Here is a 20149-nt window from a genome sequence, read left to right as displayed (position 1 = left end):
ACATCTTAGCTGGAAAGAAAGAGTAGTGTTCACAATTAACAGCCCACAAAATCCTTACTCTTTTACAGATGAAGATTTCAATGTGGATGACTGAAAAGAAACCAATTAGGTGTAGATATAATTAATTCCAAGAGATATGCAGGTCCCCTGCAGAGTGCTCACCCACTGGACTAACACAACTACCTGGTGGGAAGTGCACAGGATTTAGAACCAGATGTATCCTACTAGTGCTACTATCTGTATGAAATTAAATAAATTGCTTAATTTTTCAGGCCTCAACTTTCTCATTTGAAAATGAAGGGGTTAACTAGATCATCTCTAAATTTATGGATTATCATGTTCACCCAGCCCAAAGGTAAAGAAGAGCTCTCCAGCATGTTCTTCGAAGGAATGTTCATAATCCCTTACCAACTGAAAAAGGTGGAATTGTAGAAACAGGCCCAGAGAAGGCCCAGCTGTTCTCTTAGGGAAGTTCAGTGTACCTGAAGACCACTGATGAACAATGGACATGTATCAGATATGGAAGACAATAAGCTACTTATTAAAGAGTAGATTTCTTTTATTGTCCCAAATTTTAATACCTTATTATATGGTGTATATAATATACCCATATAAAAGAAAAAAGGGTCACTATTCAAAATAGTGCATTAAAAATAGGCCAGTTCATCAGTCTTGGCTTTGTTGGTTTGATAACTTGATAGTTCCAATGGCTTATTTTCATGAGGAAGGCTTTGGAATACTCTCAAATGTATAAATTCCTCTTCACCAACAAGGACCTAAGAAGCAAAAATAAAATAAACAATAGTTGTAGACTAAACAATACACTTTATTCTACTTAGACTGACTATCAAGAAGGTTCTAGATATATTGTATAGACCAAAGGATGTACATAACAGTAACTTACTCCAGGTTAGTTACTGTACTGGTATTTTAGGATCAGAAATTTCTTAATTTACAATTACAAAGCTTCATGACTTTTCCTAGCTTTTTGGGAGATGTGGGGGAGTGAAGGAAAAGGGTCAATTCCACCACTCTCCCATTATTTCTTTGCCCCAAAGGCATGGACTGATCTTCAAATCCTGCCTTGAGTGGGGGTGAGATTAGCCTGTGTCCCAGTCATCACTCCCCATTCCCCTCAGTGCTTTTGTTACTTTGAAATTATTTTGGTGTCTGATACTTATGAAATATTTATTCTAGGTAATGAAACAAGAAACACTCACTTCTACCTACCCTTCAAAGTTTACTAGAGTTCTCTACAAATGACTAACCAAAAAGTATGCATGAAGGCACCTAACATAATACTGTTTCCAATTAGAGAATCACTGTACTTCTGCATGGTACCTTAATAAAGTAGTTTACTCCAGCAACCAATTGACTTTTAAATTCTATAGTCTTAAAGATTGGGAACTTCCTATTTTCTTTCTCTTCAAGCTCTGTCTTCACCTAAAGAATAAAGAACAAACCAAAAAATCCAATTGTAAATGTATATGGTTATTACTTTAATGATCAGATTTGCAGCCACTGTAGTTAGAGTCACCATATATCTTTAAAATAAAACAATTAACTCTAGGAAACAGCATTGATTTGGTCACAGTTATCATTAGTGGGAGGGGGATTGCTTTTCAGACAAGGGACAGAAATCATAAAAGAGAAAAATCAACAACTTTAGGTACATATAATTTAAAAAGCTTCTGCACAAGTAACACCTAAAAAGGCCTGATTAAAAAGAAACAAAATAAATAAAAATTTATTACACTAAAAGCACTGTCCCATACATAATGGTCAAAGTATATGAACAAAAAAATTTCAAAAGAAGGCTTTGAGGCTAATCCATTACACCCAGAGGTATTGCAGTAAACAATAATAATTACTAAAATGTATGGGCAGTGTGAGATTCATATTGCAGAGAGAGTTCTTGGGGGACCCTCTAGAATTCTGAGAATTCAAATTCAGCCTCAGACACTTATTAGCTGTGTGACCCTGAGCAAGTCACTTAATTTTTGTTTGTCTCAGTTCCTTATCTAAGTAAAATAAGCTGGAGAAGGAAATGGCAAACCACTCTAGTACCTTTGCAAAAAAAATTCCAAATGCGATAATGCAGAGTCAGACACAATTGCAACATCTAAATGACCATAAACTGGGAAATAGTAAATTTTTTAAAAAATACAATTTGCACCCTTTAGTAGCCCCCGTTTCTATTTGAATTTGACACTGTTTGCTCCAAATACAAGAGAAATGAAAATCAAAACAATTCAGATTTCATTTCACACCATATAAATTAAAAAGATAATAATATCTAATAGTCAAGGTTAGAGAAGCATAATGATGGATACAAAAAGGTCCATTTGTTTTGGGTACTAATTTGGAATTAAGTAAGAAAAAGGGCAAAACTTAACTGTCCATTCTCTCTGACCCAGTAATCCCAATACTGGGTACATATTCTAGAAAAGTCAAAGGCATAATCAATGATTGCACTCTTTGCAGAGCTAGAAATCAAATACATGTCCTTCAACTGGGGAATGGAATGGAAGAAAAAAATGATGGGGGCAGCTGGGTAGCTCAGTGGATTGAGAGCCAGGCCTAGAGACAGGAGGTCCTAGGTTCAAATCCAGCCTCAGACACTTCCCAGCTGTGTGACCCTGGGCAAGTCACTTGACCCCCATTGCCTACCCTTACCAATCTTCCACCTATAAGTCAATACACAGAAGTTAAGGGTTTAAAAAATTTAAAAAAAAAAATGATGGTATGTGAATCAATTCTAAAGTAAGCAATGAGAAACACGAAGAATTAAGGGACCCACAATAAGACGAATATAAACTGATGCAGACTAAAATAAGCAGAACTAGAAGAACAACATACATAATGACTACAACAATTAAATGAAAAAAATCTTTACAAAGAAGTTGAATTCAAAGTAATAAAAAAAACAAAACCATGGCTTTGTACTTATAGCAGAGATGAGGGGAGCATTTACATTATTAGGTATGGTCACTATGCTTTTATTTAATTGCTTTTCTTTGTTATAAGAGTAGAAGTGGAAAACAGTTGTGATGTAAAGTCCAAAGAAATTGATGAAATATATTTAAAAAAAAAACATTCCAATGATATTTTCTCTTGTTATTTATTGGTCAAAGAAAGTGGGGAAAAGGGCTTTGAATAAACTTTATTTTACAGAGATTGTACAGCTATTCTCTGTAACCCAGTTATCAAAGACCTATTCATTAATAATACTTACCATGAGAACCAAAAATAACTAGTAAACTTCTGGGTTAAAAAAAAAAGTCAAGATGAGTAGCCTTTCCTTACCCAACAGTTAAATATGCCTTAAGTTTACAAGGATTCCTTCTTTCTTTCTTCATAAGACCCTAGCTTGTAAGAAACAAATAAAGTATGCAGCAAAACATTAAGTGCAGTTTTAAGTTTTAAAACTTCAGCTACCATTTGAAAGGTTAATTTAAACTTTTAGATTTTAAAGTTTCTTATAAAAATTCAACATGATCCTACAAGCCTAAACATTGTACATATATATCTCTAGATTTTTTAACTTTGTTAAGAACTTTAATCAGCTTGCCCCTCTCATTAACTTATTCATCCTCATTAAAGAATTGCATTTGTAATTTTAGTCTTTAAAAAAACTGAAGACCAGCTGTGTGACCCTGGGCAGGTTATTTGAACCCCATTGCCTACCCTTACCATTCTTCTGCCTTGGAGCCAATACTCCAAGACGGAAGTTAAGGGTTTTAAAAAAAAAAAAAGCTAAAGAAGGAGGTTTTGATTCGTACATACAAGAAAAAACTTAACAAGGATGGTTCTGGTGATTCATCCACCGTTCTGAGAAAGCCTATCCAGAAAATGTTATACACACAGTGTATATCAGGGTGCTCTGTCTAGTTAAAATTAAAAACTTATCATTCAAAATTCACAAAACTAAATAAGTGAAAAATAAATTTAAATTATTAAATTACTTAGTTAATATTAAAATGGGGCTTTTTGTAAATTTTAAGCACACTTCTGAAGCTATAGTTATTAAAACTGCCCAAAGGCTTGTGGGATTGTGAGATCATTTGCTCGGGAACATTTTTTGGAGACTACCGGACAAGATGACCCTAATTTCGAGAATATTTCCAGCTAAATCTAAATCATTGTTATGGATCACGAATACTACGTTTCTAGAGACAAAGCAGGTAGTCTCCGTTTTCGCCTCGGTATTCCCATCATCTCGCACACAGTAGGCGCTTAAAAAATGCTCAGTTGAGCTCTTTCTACTTCCTGGGTCTCAGATTTAGAGAGGGAAGAGATCTCGGCGGGGTCTTCCAGCTCGACAACCTCCGTGGGATGGGGAGAGGAAGGGAAGGCATGGGGAGAGGGTTAGCGGCGCCTTCGACGGCCTAAGCTCTTACCGCGTCTGCGATCCGCTGGGTTTCAGCAGTAGCCGGCTTGGTGGCTGAAGCTCCCCCGCACATCATCTTTGCAAGTCAATGGCTAGACGCGGAGTGAAGGAGAGAGATGGAGCAGGTAGAGGAGATAGCCAGAACTCCCGGGAGGGTCCGAAGTCACGAGCCCCATCCCGTCACGTGACCTGAGGGATCCATTGCCCCAAGATAGGAGACAAAGGGCGGAGGCTGGGACGGCTGCGAGGAAAAAAGTCACAGATGGATAAAAGATTTGGGGGCGGAAAAGAGGAAGAAGAGCCCGAGGCAGGAATCCCCTAGGCTGTGTTCTGTGTATCCCACCTGAAGCACAGGCGCCATCTCTTCCTCCGAGCCTCCCTTATCCCCTAAGAAATTTCAGCTGTTGGTTTCGCCCGCTCCCAGGGAGTCACGAGGCAGAATTAGGAAATCTGAGTTTTTGCCCGTCCTTTTGGGGATAAAAGTTGTAAAGTGCTTTGGGAAAAGATCCTGAAAACTGTTCTTAAGAGACAGCGTACACTCCTCTAAAGGCCTACGGAGGTTTGCAAAGCGCTTCCGATCTCCCCGGCAATACTAGTACTTTTACCTGGGAGGAATGCGGAAGTCGGAAGAGCTTAAACCGAAGCCCCGACTCCTGGAGTGCCTACATAACTCCTCCCTCCCACTGATCCCGGGTTTATTAGTTGTTTTTCGGGAATACGTCGCAGTATGCCAGCAGCTCTGCGCCGGAGATTATCTCTTGGGCAGTCTCCACCCCGAACGCTCCCCTAGCCTCACTCTCGCCTCCGCTACACCTCAGCCTCCTTCAGGTGCAATCCCTCTTGGCCAGCCTTTTTGGGGGGGGGAGGAAGAGGGAGCGGTGGCACTCCCCAAACCCCACCTCATTTCACTCTCAAGCCTGACTGTCATCCCTCTGGTGTTCAGCATTTTTGTGCTGGAACGTTGTCAACGGCAGAGTGGGAGAGGAACCAGATTAAAATGTAATTAGGCAGTATTTGACAAATAATACAGCAAAAAAGATGACAGTATTTTGAAATTAGTTATGCCGCAGATATAAGGGAGTGATATTTCTCCTTTAACAGCCGAAAATTCCAAATTTTCCTATCTTTGCCAAGGTACCACCATTTTTTACAATGCCCAAAAGCAATATTATCTAGATTCTTAACTCTCCTTCATTCTAAGTATTCTAAATTCCTAATCTTAGCATTTCTTGGACTCTTCCTCACCCTACATAATCAAATCAGTCGCCAAATGTTTCCCTTTGTATCTTCCTCACATTTCTTATTTTGGACACTTTGTCTTCACTCAGAGCTACCAGTTTAGTTCTGGGTCTCATCGCATCTCACCTAGATTATTCCAGGACACTTCTAATTGGTCTCCCTGCTTCAAGTTTCTTCCCCACTGCTTGCTATACCACCAAAGTAATTTTACTTCAATGCAAATCTGACTATGTGACTCCTTTACAAACACAGTGTCTAATTATTAGTTAACAAATAATGGATGATTAATATATATTCCTGCTGTACTTAATGAACAACGTTGGCCTCAGGGGTTTACTGCTGGAACCTTGCTTGATCTTTGAGTAGGTGCACAATCAGCCTGCAGGAAATCAGTCTGGAAATTCTCTTGTGCAATTGTACTTGGAGAGACAAGGGAAAAGCTGAGGTGGTATAAAAGTTATTTCCTCATAATAGTGTTTGTTGTTCAGTCCTGTGACTCACCCTTGTCTTTTCAGAACAAAGATAATGGAGTGGTTTGAGGATCCTTCTCCAGAGTGTCCCCATTTTGCAGATGAGGAACTTGCCCAGGGTCACACAACTAAGTGTCTGAGGAACTATTTGAACTCTGATCTTCCTGACTCTAGGCCTGGTGCTCTACTACACCACCTAGTTGTCCACATAATAGTTAGTTAATTAGCATTTCTTTGCCCTTATATAGAAATTGTTTACTTCTGTATATATAAAAGCTATATTTTAATTTAAAGCATTTTAATATGATTACAGATGACTGATTTCTTCAGCTGAAAACTGTCTGTTCAAGTATCACCTCACACCTATCTGTGACAGAAAAGGAAAATGATAAATATTGGAGGAGATGTGGGAAAATTGGAATATTGATGTATTTGGACACTTTGATGGTTGATGATTGATGACTGGAGTTGTGATATGATCCAACCATTATGGAAAACAATTTGGAACTATGCCCAAAGGACTCTAAAACTGTGCATACCCTTTGATCCAGCTATACTGCTACTAGGTCTGTATCCCAGAGAGATACTTTAAAAAAGGAGGAAATGACCTGTTTGTACGAAAACATTTTTTGCTTCTTGTGAAAGCAAAGAATTTGAAATTGAGGGATTGTCCATCATTTGAGGGATGACTGAACAAGTTGTGATATATAATTGTGAATGAATACTATAAACAGTATGATTTTAGAAAAACCTGGAAAAACTTCCATGAACCAAAGTAAAGTGAAGTGACCAGAACCAGAAGAACATTATACATAATGACAACAATATTTTTTGATGAACTATGAGTGACATAGTTATTTGTAGTGATCCAAGACAACCCCAGAGATTCATGATGAAAAATGCTATCTACCTTTGGAATAAGACTAATGAAGTCTTAAATGCAGATAGAAACACATATTATACTGGCTTTTGTTTGTTTGTTTGAGATCTCTTCCACAAAATGACTAACATAAAAACATTTTTTATATTGTAAATATAAATGTCAATTTCATGAAAAATAAAAGTGTAAAATCTATATTAGATTGTTTATCATCTCATGGAGGGGGCAACACTGGGAAAGAAGGGAAGGTGAGGAGAAAGAGAATTTGGTACTCAAAAAAAATTTTTAAATAAATGTTATTTTTTGTTATTTGTTTTTTAAAAACCCTTACCTTCTGCCTTAGAATGTTTCTAAGACAGAAGAATGATAAAGGCTAGGCAATAGGGGTTAAGTGACTTGCCCAGGGTCACACAGCTAGGAAGTGCTGAGGTCAGATTTGAACCTAGGATTTCCTGTCTCTAGCCCTGGATCTCAATCCTCTGAGCTACCCAGCTGCCCCCTTTAAATAAATGTTTTAAATTTTATTTTTACATGTACCTGGGGAAAATAAAATAGTATAGATTTTTTTAAATTATGGGAGTTTTGAAATCAGGGAGGCCTCACACCAACTGCTGTCTGCCAACAACCTGAAAAAAATAAAACAATCAAAAAACCCTCCCAAATAGTAATAATAGTCTTTAATTAAGGCAAGAAGATTATAATCTGGGGTCTCACAGCACTGGAGCATGGGGATACCCATGAGAGACAAGAGGAAGGGTTTAAATATATTTGGGATGCATACTATCCAGAAAGGCTTATGTAAATTGTTTTATATAACAACCAAAAGTCCATAATCTAGGAAGAGTGGGAGTAGTGGAAGCTGAAGAGACAGAGGAATGATATGATTCATTCTCAGGAGATTTGTGGCTCCAGTACTATGACAGATCAGCTGATAATCAGCTGCTGCATTCTTCATAGCCTTGGTGCCTTAATCAACTACCTTTGCCTTATTTCCAGAATTTGCCTTATTGACCTAGGGAGGCCTGAACAAAGATTCTTTGAACACTGTTCATTGTCTCCATGTGCTCCTTGGGTGGCAATCTACTCGGACCCTAACACCTTCATCCCCTCCTGTGTGGAGGGGGGAGGGAAGCTTCAACCTAACAGTTCAGGGTCACCTTTCATTATTCTAAAACCCTCATTAACCTCTCTAGTTTACCTTGTTATTTCCTAATATAACCTTTACCTTCAATATCTGTGCCTGGGAATTATTTGAGGGATACTCACAACTCAGTCTGGACATCTAGTTTGAATCCTGTCTGCTGCCAGTTTAAGAAGATCATCTCAGTTCACAACAGTTATAGCTAGCTTCTACTTACTCCTCTAACTGACCTGTGAGGAATATAAATTAAAGAAAAGGAACATCATTGGGGTTTCAGCCATAACAGAAACTTACCAGAAGAATCTCATTCCTGTCTTCATTACCAACTGAAACCAGCAACTGTTTAGGGGGGAAGGGTTTGAGATCCAGAAGTGTTTTACCCCCTCCTTCCTCACTGATGCGTGTCAATCTGTGGCTCTTGACTTGAAGCTCTATTTGGCCCTGACACATTTATCTGCTTCTCCAAATTATCTGTTATTATCATCATAACACTTTTATACCAGAAATTTTTTAAAAATTCAGACAAAGGGTTGTTTTTTTTTGAGACATGGTCTTCCTGTAAAAGTAAGTAAGCAGAAGTAGAATTGCTAAACCCCAGAACAGTTTCCAACTAGTTTGTGCTCCTGGGATGCAGCTGCAAGAGTTAAGCAGGGGTCATAAAGCAAAGGTATCTGGGAGTGAACTACTTCTTTGAGGACTTCTTGATCTGATATTAATTTGAGGAGATCTAAATTTACCAGGATCTTTCACAGTATAAAATGTCAAAGGTGAGAAAATGAGGGATTTTCTGTGTAAGATAATTTAGAAATGCATTCCACTAAATTGATGTCACTGGTAACAAGTTGGTTTCATATTTTAAATGCCTGCTTATACTGTGAAACTTGAAAGACTATTAGAAAAATAGCTTCTCTGATGATTTACATACTGTTGGGTTACAAATTTGATTGTTTGAAAGCTGTTAAAAATGTCATAGGAACTATAATAATAATGATAATCATCTCTTAGGTTATCTATTAAGTTTTTAGGGACTTACTATTTGAGCACAGATATGGTGTCTTATCAACCTTGCTTGTGATAGGATGTAAGATTCTAAAATGCTTAAACCTGAGAAACAGTCCTGGGGCTACAGTGTTTCCAACTTTCACAGCCTCATCTAAATTTATTTAGCTATATGTATTTATTTAGCTATCTTAACTTAGTAGCAAAGTCTTTAAGCTTACAGTACTCAACAATCTTCTGGAGGTTTGAAGTTGTCAGGACGCCAAAATTCACCTCTTCCCTTTCATTTTCCTGAGTTGTCATGTTCCCCAAACCCAGACCTAGCCACTCCAAACCCAAACATAACACCAGAGCATATCCTACCCAATCAAGATGTGCTGTGAGCTTGGTATAACAGCAATCCTTTGTATGTCTACACTCGGAATGAACTCTTCTGCTGCCAGTTTATTCCTGTCAAAACCACAGACCAGAACCATGGGTCAACTCAGACCAACTGTGTCAGCTTTGAGTAATGAAAAGCACCTGCAGAAAACACATCCCAGCCAATATGACTGTGCTATGAATCACTAAGCAAATTTTACCATTGTTACAGCTATACACTCTTTGCCTAGTCACAGCTACATACATCAAGGCTGTACTTTGGAATTAGGGGTTAGAGTTAGGTAAGAGTCTTTCCCCATCATATCATGACTTGTTCTTATCCTTCAACCAAATAAAACTTTACTTACTTTAAAATACCTGATGGAGGGGGCAGCTGGGTAGCTCAGTGGATTGAGAGCCAGGCCTAGAGACAGGAGGTCCTAGGTTCAAGTCTGGCCTCAGACACTTCCCAGCTATGTGACCCTGGGCAAGTCACTTGACCCCCATTGCCTACCCTTACCACTCTTCTGCCGTGGAGCCAATACACAGTATTGACTCCAAGAAAGAAGGTAAGGGTTTAAAAAAAAATACCTGATGGATACTACTGGTTATTCTCGTGTTCCATTTGACTAGATGGTCTATAATGTAAACTCTCATGTATTCCCTATGAGAAGATCACTAACTTTCTAATTTTCTTGACCAAAAATCAGTTTCTGGACACTTTACAGCTTGGGCCACAATACCTCACTGACCTTGCTGAACTTAAAAGAGCCTCTCAGCACCAACATTTGGTGTTTCTGAGTAGAATAACCCTTTTATTTTATTAGCAAATAGGAGGGGCTAGAGAAAAATAGCTAGAAAAAATAATAACAAAATATATCTGGAAGAACAAAAGATCAAGAATATCAAGGGAATCAATGAAAAAAAAAGTTATTTACGGCTGTACCAGATTTCAAAATATACTAAAGTGGAAGCCATCAAAACACGCTGATTTCATTGTCGATCAGTCATTTCCAACTCTTTGTGACTCCATTTGGGGTTTTCTTTTCTTTTTTTTTTAATTTTTATTTTGAATATTTTCCCATAGTTACATGTTTCATGTTCTTTCCCTCTCCCCCAAGCCCCACCTAACCCCCCTTAGCCAATGCACAATTCCACTGGGTTTTCCATGTATCATTGATTAAGACCTAATTCCATATTATTGATAGTTGGACTAGAGTATCGTTTAGTGTCCACATCCCCAATAATATCCCCATCAGCCCATGTGTTCAAGGAGTTGTTTTTACTCTGTTTCTCCTCCCACAGTTCTTCCTCTGAATGCAGCTAGTTTTCTTTCTCATAAGTCCCTCAGCCTTGGTCTGGATTCTTGCATTGCTGCTAGTAGAAAAGTCTATTATGTTTGATTGTACCACAGTGTATCAGTCTCTGTGTATAATATTGTCCTGGATCTGCTCCTTTCTCTCTGCATCAATTTCTGGAGGTCATTCTAGTTCACATGGAATTCCTCCAGTTTATTATTCCTTTGAGCACAATAGTATTCCATCACCAACAGATACCACAATTTGTTCAGCCATTCCCATTTGGGGTTTTCTTGGGAAAGACTAGATGGTTTGCTGCAGGAAGCCATCAAAGCTGTGACGTTTAGCACAGCTAGTCACCAGCTCTGACAATCCAACACAGCAGGTTGTCAGGAGGATGGAAATTCCACACTCAGTTTACCCTATGTGATTCTTTTTACAGTGACATTCACTTGCATTGAAACTATTGCAGTCAGTATCCTTATTCGGTCCCAGGGAGACACAGCAAAACAATACAGGTTCATGGCAAGAACAACCACAGTCACAGAACACCCACTATCCCAAAATAAACCCCTATACAAACCCCCAGAGTATAAAAACTTTACCTAGAATCAGCTCAGCAAAAAACCAGCAGTTAGTGAGTTAATGCAAGTTTCTAAATTCCCCAGCAAGAAAGTACCTGGCCTATGTTTGTTCCCAAACTCCTACAGACCAAGGAAACAGTGAAACACAAGGAAAACAGAGGAATGACAAATTAGCACAAAATCACCCTTCCAGAACTGCATTCTTATTAACCCTATAGCAGAAAGAACAGCAAACATACTTTTTAAAAAATAGTGATAAATGAAAGAACATAATGGGAGCAAAATTTGTACCAGATTGATATTATTGTATCTTATTTGATGTGCTCAACTACCATAACTATCTTCTTGATTGATGATAGGTATGAATAGTATACAATATACATGATTTAATTAGTTAAAATATAATTAACTATTATGCTTAGCTAGGAAATGATGTTCTTGTACTTACGGATGGCTGAAAATAATAAGTTCCAACTAAGCCATTCCGTAATGAATAATTCTTGACAAGTTTGCTTCTTTGTTTAACCACAGTAAGATAATTAGTAAATGTCAATCATATGATGTTTCAAAAGTTAATATGTGATTTTGAATGTATGGGAAAATCAAAACCTGTATGAGATCATAATGAAAAAAGGGTATAAAAATAAAAATCAGCAGATGGCAACAGAGAATAGCCTCTGTAATTCCATTTGCATTCCAGTTCGTTTTCATTTCATTTTTGCCACGCCATCCCACAACCAGAGACACCCACCCCCCACCCCCATCCCCTGGGCCATTTCCTTCTCCAGCTCATTTTACAAATGAGGAAATAGAGGCAAAGGAGATTAAGTAACATACAGAGTCACATAGCTAGTAAGTGTCCAAGGCTGGATTTGAACTAGGCCAAGAACTCTATCCACTGTGTGCCACCTAGCTGGCTAAGAAATAGAAAGGTTGGGCACATAATATACAGAAGTAAATGATCACAGTAAGTGTTTGACAAATCCAAAAATCCAAACTAATGGGACAAGAACTCACTATTCAACAAAAATTGCTGGGAAACCTGGAAATCAGGCAGAAACTGAGCACTTTACACTATTTACCAAGATAAGGCCAAAATAGATCCTTTTTTTAGTCATAAAAGGTGCTATAACCAAGTTAGAAGAGGATGAACAAAATACCTGTCAAATCTATAATAAGAGAAGAATCAATTACTGAACAAAAGATAAAAGGATCACATAAGGTAAATTAGATAATTTTGCTTATATAAAATTTAAAAGTTTTTCCTCAAACAAAACTAATGCAGTCAAAATTAAAAGCAAAGCAGGAAACTGAGAACTATTATGGCAAAATTCTCTGATACAGACCTCATTTCTCAAATATATAGCAAATCATCAAATTTATAAAAATAAAGTGGTCAAAGAATATGAATACACATTTTCAAGAAAATGAAATCTATCAATAGTCATATGAAAAAATGCTATAAATAAGTAACGGAGAACCAAATTGAAACAATACTAAGATAATACCTCACAACTATCAGATTAACTAACATGACAGAAAGGGAAAATGACAAATGCTGGAAGGATGTGAAAAAATAGAATATTAATGCACTGTTCTAGAGAACAATTTGGAACTTTGTTAAAGGGCTTTAAAACTGGACATATCTTTTGACTCAGTAATACCACTACTAGGTCTGGATCCCAAAGAGATCAAAGAAAAATACCCCATATGCACAAAAATATTTATAGCAGCTCTTATTGTGATTGTGAAGTTGAAGTTGAAAGTTAACCCCTTAATGTGGTTGTGAAGTTGCAAGTTGAAAGTTAACCCGTTAATGGAGGAATAGCTGAACAAGTTGTATACGATTGTGATGGAATATTATTGTACTATATAAGACAAGCATTTGCATTATTTCTTCCCATTGCTGATTATCTATCACAGATCTATGTTCATCTTCTGTGTAGCTTACTTTAGACATTTGCTCTGTTTTGCCCAGATTTCTCATTTTGTTTTCCCCACTTAGACTAGACTCTGCCACACCCAAATTACATTGATTAGAAGGTTTTAAATCAGGAATCTCGATTTATAATGATTTCTTAGGTATCATTCCCATTTGAATATATCTTTCCATATCATCTAATGAAGGGGATTGACTATATTTTTTACATGCATGGTTACAGCACCCACCATCATGTTTGTTATCATCATTTCTTTTTGAGTCATTGTTGTTCTTAGACCATTTAGAATTATATAAGGTCTTTCTGTTTCCTCTGTCTCTTTGATTTTGATTATCATTTCTGGAAAAATCAATTTGCTGCCTAAATCTACAAAATCGAAGGACATGCCCAATCTGTCCACATAGGTAGCAACGTGGAGATGATTTTGTTCTTTGGGCGTTGCTAGTAGGTTGCCTATACTGATTTTGGCTCCTACTGGTTTGGAGAGCAAAATTTTTCACTTCCTCTATTTCTTTCTCCCACTTTGCCTGATTTAATTGTCCTTTCAGATCAGCTATCACTTCATCTTTATCAGTTTCAGTTTGCCTAGCTAATCTTGCCTCTTTTTGTTTTGAGTCGTGAATATAAGCTGCATGTTGCCTTACATCCTCCAGTGACAGCGATTCCCGCTGTGGACAACTCTGTCTAAAGTAGTTTTGTATCGGGATTGAGGTTCCCTTCACAAATTGTCTACGTATGTGGTCAATGGTATCCTAGGCATGTGTGTCTCTGAGACCAAGAATTGTTTCTGCAGCTTCAATTACCCTATCCAGAAAACTACTCGGGTGTTCTTCTTCCCCTTGTTTCAGTTTTTCGAATTTTTGCCACGCATTAGGTCTTTTAGCGTGTATTCTCATTGCCTCAATCAAATCTGCCCTGCATCTCATTACATATCTCATGTTGGCATGCTGTGTAAAATCTAGGTCTTATTGAACCAGTGGCCAAGATTCCAAGTTGGGGTTCGTCCTAGTTTCATTGAGGAATTTTTCCTTTTCTGAGGGAGAGTAAAATTCCCCCAAAAGAAATTAAATGTCATCAAAACTAGGGTTGAATAAAGTGAACACCCTTTTTAGCTCTTTGAGGCTCTTGAAAGGTTTTTCCTAGAACTTGGGGAATCGCCTTTTTAGAACTTCCATATCACTTGGAGTGAATGCCTTGTATGTCTTTACATGCACCACCCCCTCTCCTGGTTGAACAATGGTCCTATCCACAATTGGTAATACAAAGACTACAGCGTTTTGGATTGATTGATCTTCTGCGGTGTTATTGTGTCCTAAAAATTTCGATTCCACAATCTCCAGTCAGAGGATTGTGTGCTTATCTAATTCCTTTCCCTCTCTAATTTGTTTTAACACTTGGAACAGTAGCTTGATATTCTCTACTAGTTCCCCAGAGTCAGCATCAATTTTTGCAGGAGATGTCTTAAAGTAATTACAAAGGCGAGTTAGAACTGCCTTAGAGATTACAAGGAATTGCCAAAGAGATAGGATAATTGCAATAGCCATGGGGATGAAACATATGCATTCAGCTAGGGTAAAGGCAAACCATTTATAATAATCATATATTTCTAGCATTTGTTGCACTAGATTTGGGACTTTTATGAACCAGAAGTTGCACAGACCTTGCATGAATGACCAAGCCATTATGGAGACACTGCCTAAAATAAATGTAATTCTTGCCAGATTCATTTTTGCTGTTTCAGAAGATTGCAGGTTTTTTTTTTGTTTTTTTTTTTTTTTATTAACTATGCTCACCAGATGTTATAAGTGAATTAATCTTGTAGGGTAATAAACTGGTTGTATTAAGGGAATAGGCTAGAGGTAATAGGGAAATTAAGGCAGAGGTAAGGTTGTAATAGAGGATAAGGCAGGTAAGGAACTAAAGGTAGTGTGAATAGGGATAAGGCACTGTAGATAGGGGTTTGTGGATCCCTAAGGCAGTAAAGTGGATAAGAAGAAGTACAATAGTAGATCGTGATAAATTGAGGTGGTAGGAGAGGTAAAAGAATTGCAAGGAAGAGGATGAGGTATTTTGGGCAGGCAGCTATGCTAACTGGGAGACACAGACTGGGTACACAGGTTGAGACAGAGACACTGAAGGGAAACAAACTGAGCCCCCCAGGTAGGAAGGGCACTTCTACAGACAAAGGTTAGGGCCAGCCAGGAATGGCTTGAAACTGACTAGAGGGCTTTCTAGTCAGTTTCTCAGGTTCACAAAGGAAGAGTTCAGAGAAAGTATTGAGATTACACTTCCTCCAAAATGGACGCCTCCAATTCCCTTCAGGACCCAGAGACAATATTATTCCTTTCTCCCCTTCTCCCTCTCTTATCAATCAACTAATGAACTAGCCAAAGGTTTGTTTAAGTGACAAACAGGGTTTATTGAGTTTCAGGGTTGATTGGAAAGGATGGAGGGATACAAGGTAACTCTAACAGCCACCTAGAGAAAGCTTCAGGTGGAGGAGGGAGACAGGAATGTAAGACTGAGAAAGGTCCTGCCTAACTCAGCCCCAGAGAGGTTTTGTAGTCTATGGGGTTAGGAAAGTTGGATACAATGATTCAAGAGATAATTTGTAACAAGGGTAAGCCCTATTTGACTATGAGAAAACTAAATCTACCAAGTTTGAAAGCTACCACCCAGATCCACCCTCCTTTCAGAAACCCACAGAAATTCAGGAATGGAAAATGATGATTGGGAATACGGGAGGTTAGGGAGATCCAAAGGAAATAGTTAAGCTAACAAATTTTAAGAGAAAAATCTGCAGAATATAGGCCAGGTTTTCAGTCCAAAGATAGAGCTCAGATGACCCTTCTACTCTCATCAAGTCTCCAGAGTCAACTGTTCCTCCTCATTCTAAACGCTTTTCAACTGTCAGAAACTCTGCAGTAAGGCTTTGCAGGGTTAATATGCACCCTTTTGCACTACAGGTTTCAGAAAAATCTGGGAAGACATATAAACTGTTGAAAAAGTGAAATGAGCAGAACCAAGAGAACACTGTATTCAGTAATGGCAATATATTTTTATTCAAAGATATTTTATTTTTCTAGTTACATGTAATAATTTTCAACATGTTTTGAAAAATTATAAGATATAAATTATCACCTTCCCTTTCCCCTCTCAGAGATGGCAGACCATTTGATCTGGGTTATGCATATACTATCATGTAAAACATACTTCCGGGGCAGCTGGGTAGCTCAGTGGAGTGAGAGTCAGGCCTAGAGACAGGAGGTCCTAGGTTCAAACCCGGCCTCAGCCACTTCCCAGCTGCGTGACCCTGGGCAGGTCACTTGACCCCTATTGCCCACCCTTACCAATCTTCCACCTATGAGACAATACACCGAAGTACAAGGGTTTAAAAATAAATAAATAAATAAATGAAACATACTTCCATATTGGTCATTGTTATAAAAGGATAGTCATATAAAACCAAAACTTCCAAATAAAACCACAAATAAACTGTGAAAAATACTATGCTTTGATCTGCATCCAACTTCAACAGTTCTTTCTCTGAAGGTGGATAGCATTCTTTGTCCTACGTCCTTCAGAATTGTCCTTGATCATTGTATTGTTGAGAGTAGCTGTCTTTCACAATTGGTCATTTGTACAATATTGTAGTAACAGCAATATTATAATGATTATCAACCATAAAAGACTTCTGTACTCTGATCAATTTAATGATCCAAGATGTTCTAAAGGACTTTCAAGAAAACATGTTATTTATCCCCAGGGAGAGAAATGATACACTCAGTGCAGACTGAAGAATATTTTCTTTCACTTTCCTTATTTTGAATGTTCTTGTTTTTTTACAATATGACTAATGTAGATACATGCTTTGCATGAATTCATATACATAATATACATAATAGGTATTGTATTTCTTGCCTTCTTAATGGGATGTGGAGGAATGGAGAGAGGGAGCAATTTCAGAACTGAAAATAAAAAATGTAAACATTTTTAAAAAGTCATAGTTTAATTTCTCCATACTTATATTATTTTTTCTTTTTTAAAACTCTTACCTTCTGTCTTAGTATCAATTCTAAAACAGAAGAGTGACAAGGGCTAGGGAATAAGTGACTTGCCTAGGATCACAACAGCAAGGAAGTGTCTGAGGCTCCATTTTGAACCCAAATCCTATCAATTCCAGACCTTGTGCTCTATCCTTTTATCTATCAGAAAACGATAATTAGTCTTTTACTTGTTCATATATATCTTATACAACAAACTTTTATCAGAAAAAATTTATACAAATATTTTTTCCCCATTCAACCACTTCCCTTCTTATCCTAGATGCATTAATGTTGCCTGTATAGAAGCTTTTTCAGTTTCAAGTAATCAAAATTTATCTATTTTTTTGCAATTGACTCTGTTTCTTGTTTGGTGAAGAAGCTAAGTAGCACAGTAGATAGAAAGCCAGGGCTGGAGATGGTAGTTTCTGAGTTCAAATATGACCTCACACACTTTGTAGCTGTGCGATCCTGAGCAACTCACTTAACTCCCATTACCTAGCCCTTAGCACTCTTCTGCTTTAGAATGGACACTTAGTAATGATTTTAAAATAGAAGGTAAGGGTTTAAAAAGAAAAAGATTATATTATAAGGACAACTAGATGACTCAGTGGATAGAGAGCAAGGCTCATAGTCCTGAGGACCTGCCTAACCCTTGCCCTTCTGTCTTGGAGTTGTTATTAAGATAGAAATTAAAAAAAAAAAAAAAACCTCAACAAATAATGACTGGGAGAGGAATATAATGTTTCTTTTATAATATTTTATAGTATAATCTTTAATATTAGAATCATATTTCCATTTAAAGGATTTTGTGGAATTTTTTATTACATTTTAATTTGATTCAGGCTACGCTCAGTAGTGTTGTGTAATTTATGTGTGTATTTGACTCTCCTGCATTAATGTACCAGTTTTCCCACAGCTTCTCCCACATTTGTTATTTTCCTTTTTTGTTATTGTTACTAATTGGACTAGTATGTGATGAAGCCTCAGTGTTGCTTTAATTTTCAATTCTGTAATTATTAGTGATTCATAGCTTTTTGTTGATAGGGTAGATTTGTTTCTTTGGAAACTATCTCTTTGTAGCTTATAAATTTGAATTTCTAAGCTTTAAACTGTAAGCCCTCTTCAGAGAAACACTAAATATTTTTTCTCAGTTTCCTGTTTCCCTTCTAATTTTAACTACATTAGATTTGCTTGTTCAGAAATTAAAATTTTTTATATAATAAAAATTATCCATTTTATAGTCTATGATCTTGTTTGGTCATGAACTCTTCCCTCCTCATAACTCTTACTCCTCCAATTTGCTTATGATGTCAGTTTTATGCTTAAATTATGTATCACTTTTCAGTTTTTCTGAGTATATGATATGTTCTATGCCTAATTTCTACCAAATTACTTTTCAGTATTCCTTGCAGCTTTTTTCAAACAGCAAGTCCTTATCCTCAAAAATTGATCTTGGGTTTTTGAACATTATGCTACTTTGTTCATTTGCTTTTGTCTGTTGTTTGCCTAGTCTGTTTCACTGATATTTTTAAAGCAGTATGAAATCACTGTTATGCTTACTGCTTTGTAAAATAATTTGAGTATTGGTATAGATTTTTTTGCATCCCATTTTTCATTATTATCCTTGATATTCTTGACTTTCTCATGTTCCTTCTTATATATTTCATTATTTTTTAGCTCTCTATATTTTAAAAATGTCTTTAGTTTTTATTTTTTCAGTTACATGTATAAACAGTTTTTGACAATTATTTTTTGACATTTTAAAATTCAGATTTTCTCTCTCCCTCCCCTCCCTTCCCTAGGCAATGAATAGTCTGAAAAAGGTCATACCCATTCTTTCATGTAATATACATTCCATATTCTAATTCTATAAATCAATCCTTTGGTGGTTGGATTTGTATAGCACTAAATAAGAAATTTAGGTAGTATTGTCATATTACATTTGTATGACTTACCTATATAAAATTAATATTTCTCCAGTTACTTAGATTTGCCTTATTTCTGGTAATAGTATTTTATACTTAGATTTTTATTCTTAGATTCATATAGTTCTTGGGTATATCTTGACATACTTCCAAATATTTTGTATCTTTTGTCATTATTAAAAAATTTTAAATAATATTTTATTTTCTCTAAATTATAAAAACAATTTGTAGCATTCATTTTAAAAATTTTAAGTTCCAAATGTTCTCCCTTCTTCCCCTACTCTCTTTCTTCCTTCCTCTCCCTGAGATTGTATATAATAAAATATAGATTTTAGATGTGTAATCATATGAAACATTTTCCCATATTAGTCATTTTATGGAAGAGATCTCAAACAAACAAAAAGAAAATGAAATATGATATATTTTCATCTGTATTCAGACTCCTATTCTTTCTCTGAAGACAAATGACATTTTTCATCACGAGATTCTTGTTTGTCTTGGATTACTATGTTGCTGAGAAAAACTAGGTCATTCATAGTTCATAAAAAAAAAATACAGTGTTCTTCTGGTTCTTCTCATTTTCCTTTGCATCAGTTCATGTAAGTCTTTCCAGGTTTTTCCAAAATCATTCTACTTGTCATTTCTTATAGCACAATAATATTCCATCACAATCCTATATCGCAACTTGTTAAACTTTTCTCTGGATTTTGGTTATGATGTTTTTATGAGTTTCCATTTGGGCATTCCTTTCTAGAAGTGACTTGAATTCTATTTTTACTTTGCCCTCTGATTCTTAGAGTTCTAGGCAGTTTCCTTATAAAATTTGTGGCAAATAGTATCTGGGCTTTTTTTCTGTTATGATTCTCAGATGGTTTGA

The 20149-nt window shown here is 36.7% G+C and overlaps 1 protein-coding gene across 1 annotated transcript; it reads right to left on the bottom strand.

Annotated features, from left to right (window-relative positions):
* Positions 1–541: 541 nt before the first annotated feature.
* On the bottom strand, positions 542–4730 carry CSTB (cystatin B). The gene is made up of 3 exons (XM_044666880.1): positions 4401–4730; positions 1342–1443; positions 542–776 (listed from the first exon to the last, which is right to left on the bottom strand). The coding sequence occupies exons 1-3, from the start codon at positions 4464–4466 to the stop codon at positions 648–650; spliced, it is 297 nt and encodes a 98-aa protein (XP_044522815.1). The 5' UTR covers positions 4467–4730; the 3' UTR covers positions 542–647.
* Between the last annotated feature and the right edge of the window lie 15419 nt (positions 4731–20149).

This window comes from Gracilinanus agilis, chromosome 3 (assembly GCF_016433145.1).
Source record: "Gracilinanus agilis isolate LMUSP501 chromosome 3, AgileGrace, whole genome shotgun sequence".
Lineage (NCBI taxonomy): Eukaryota > Metazoa > Chordata > Mammalia > Didelphimorphia > Didelphidae > Gracilinanus > Gracilinanus agilis.
Note: the sequence above shows the minus strand (reverse complement) of the source record. Positions and strands in the feature narration are given on the sequence as shown.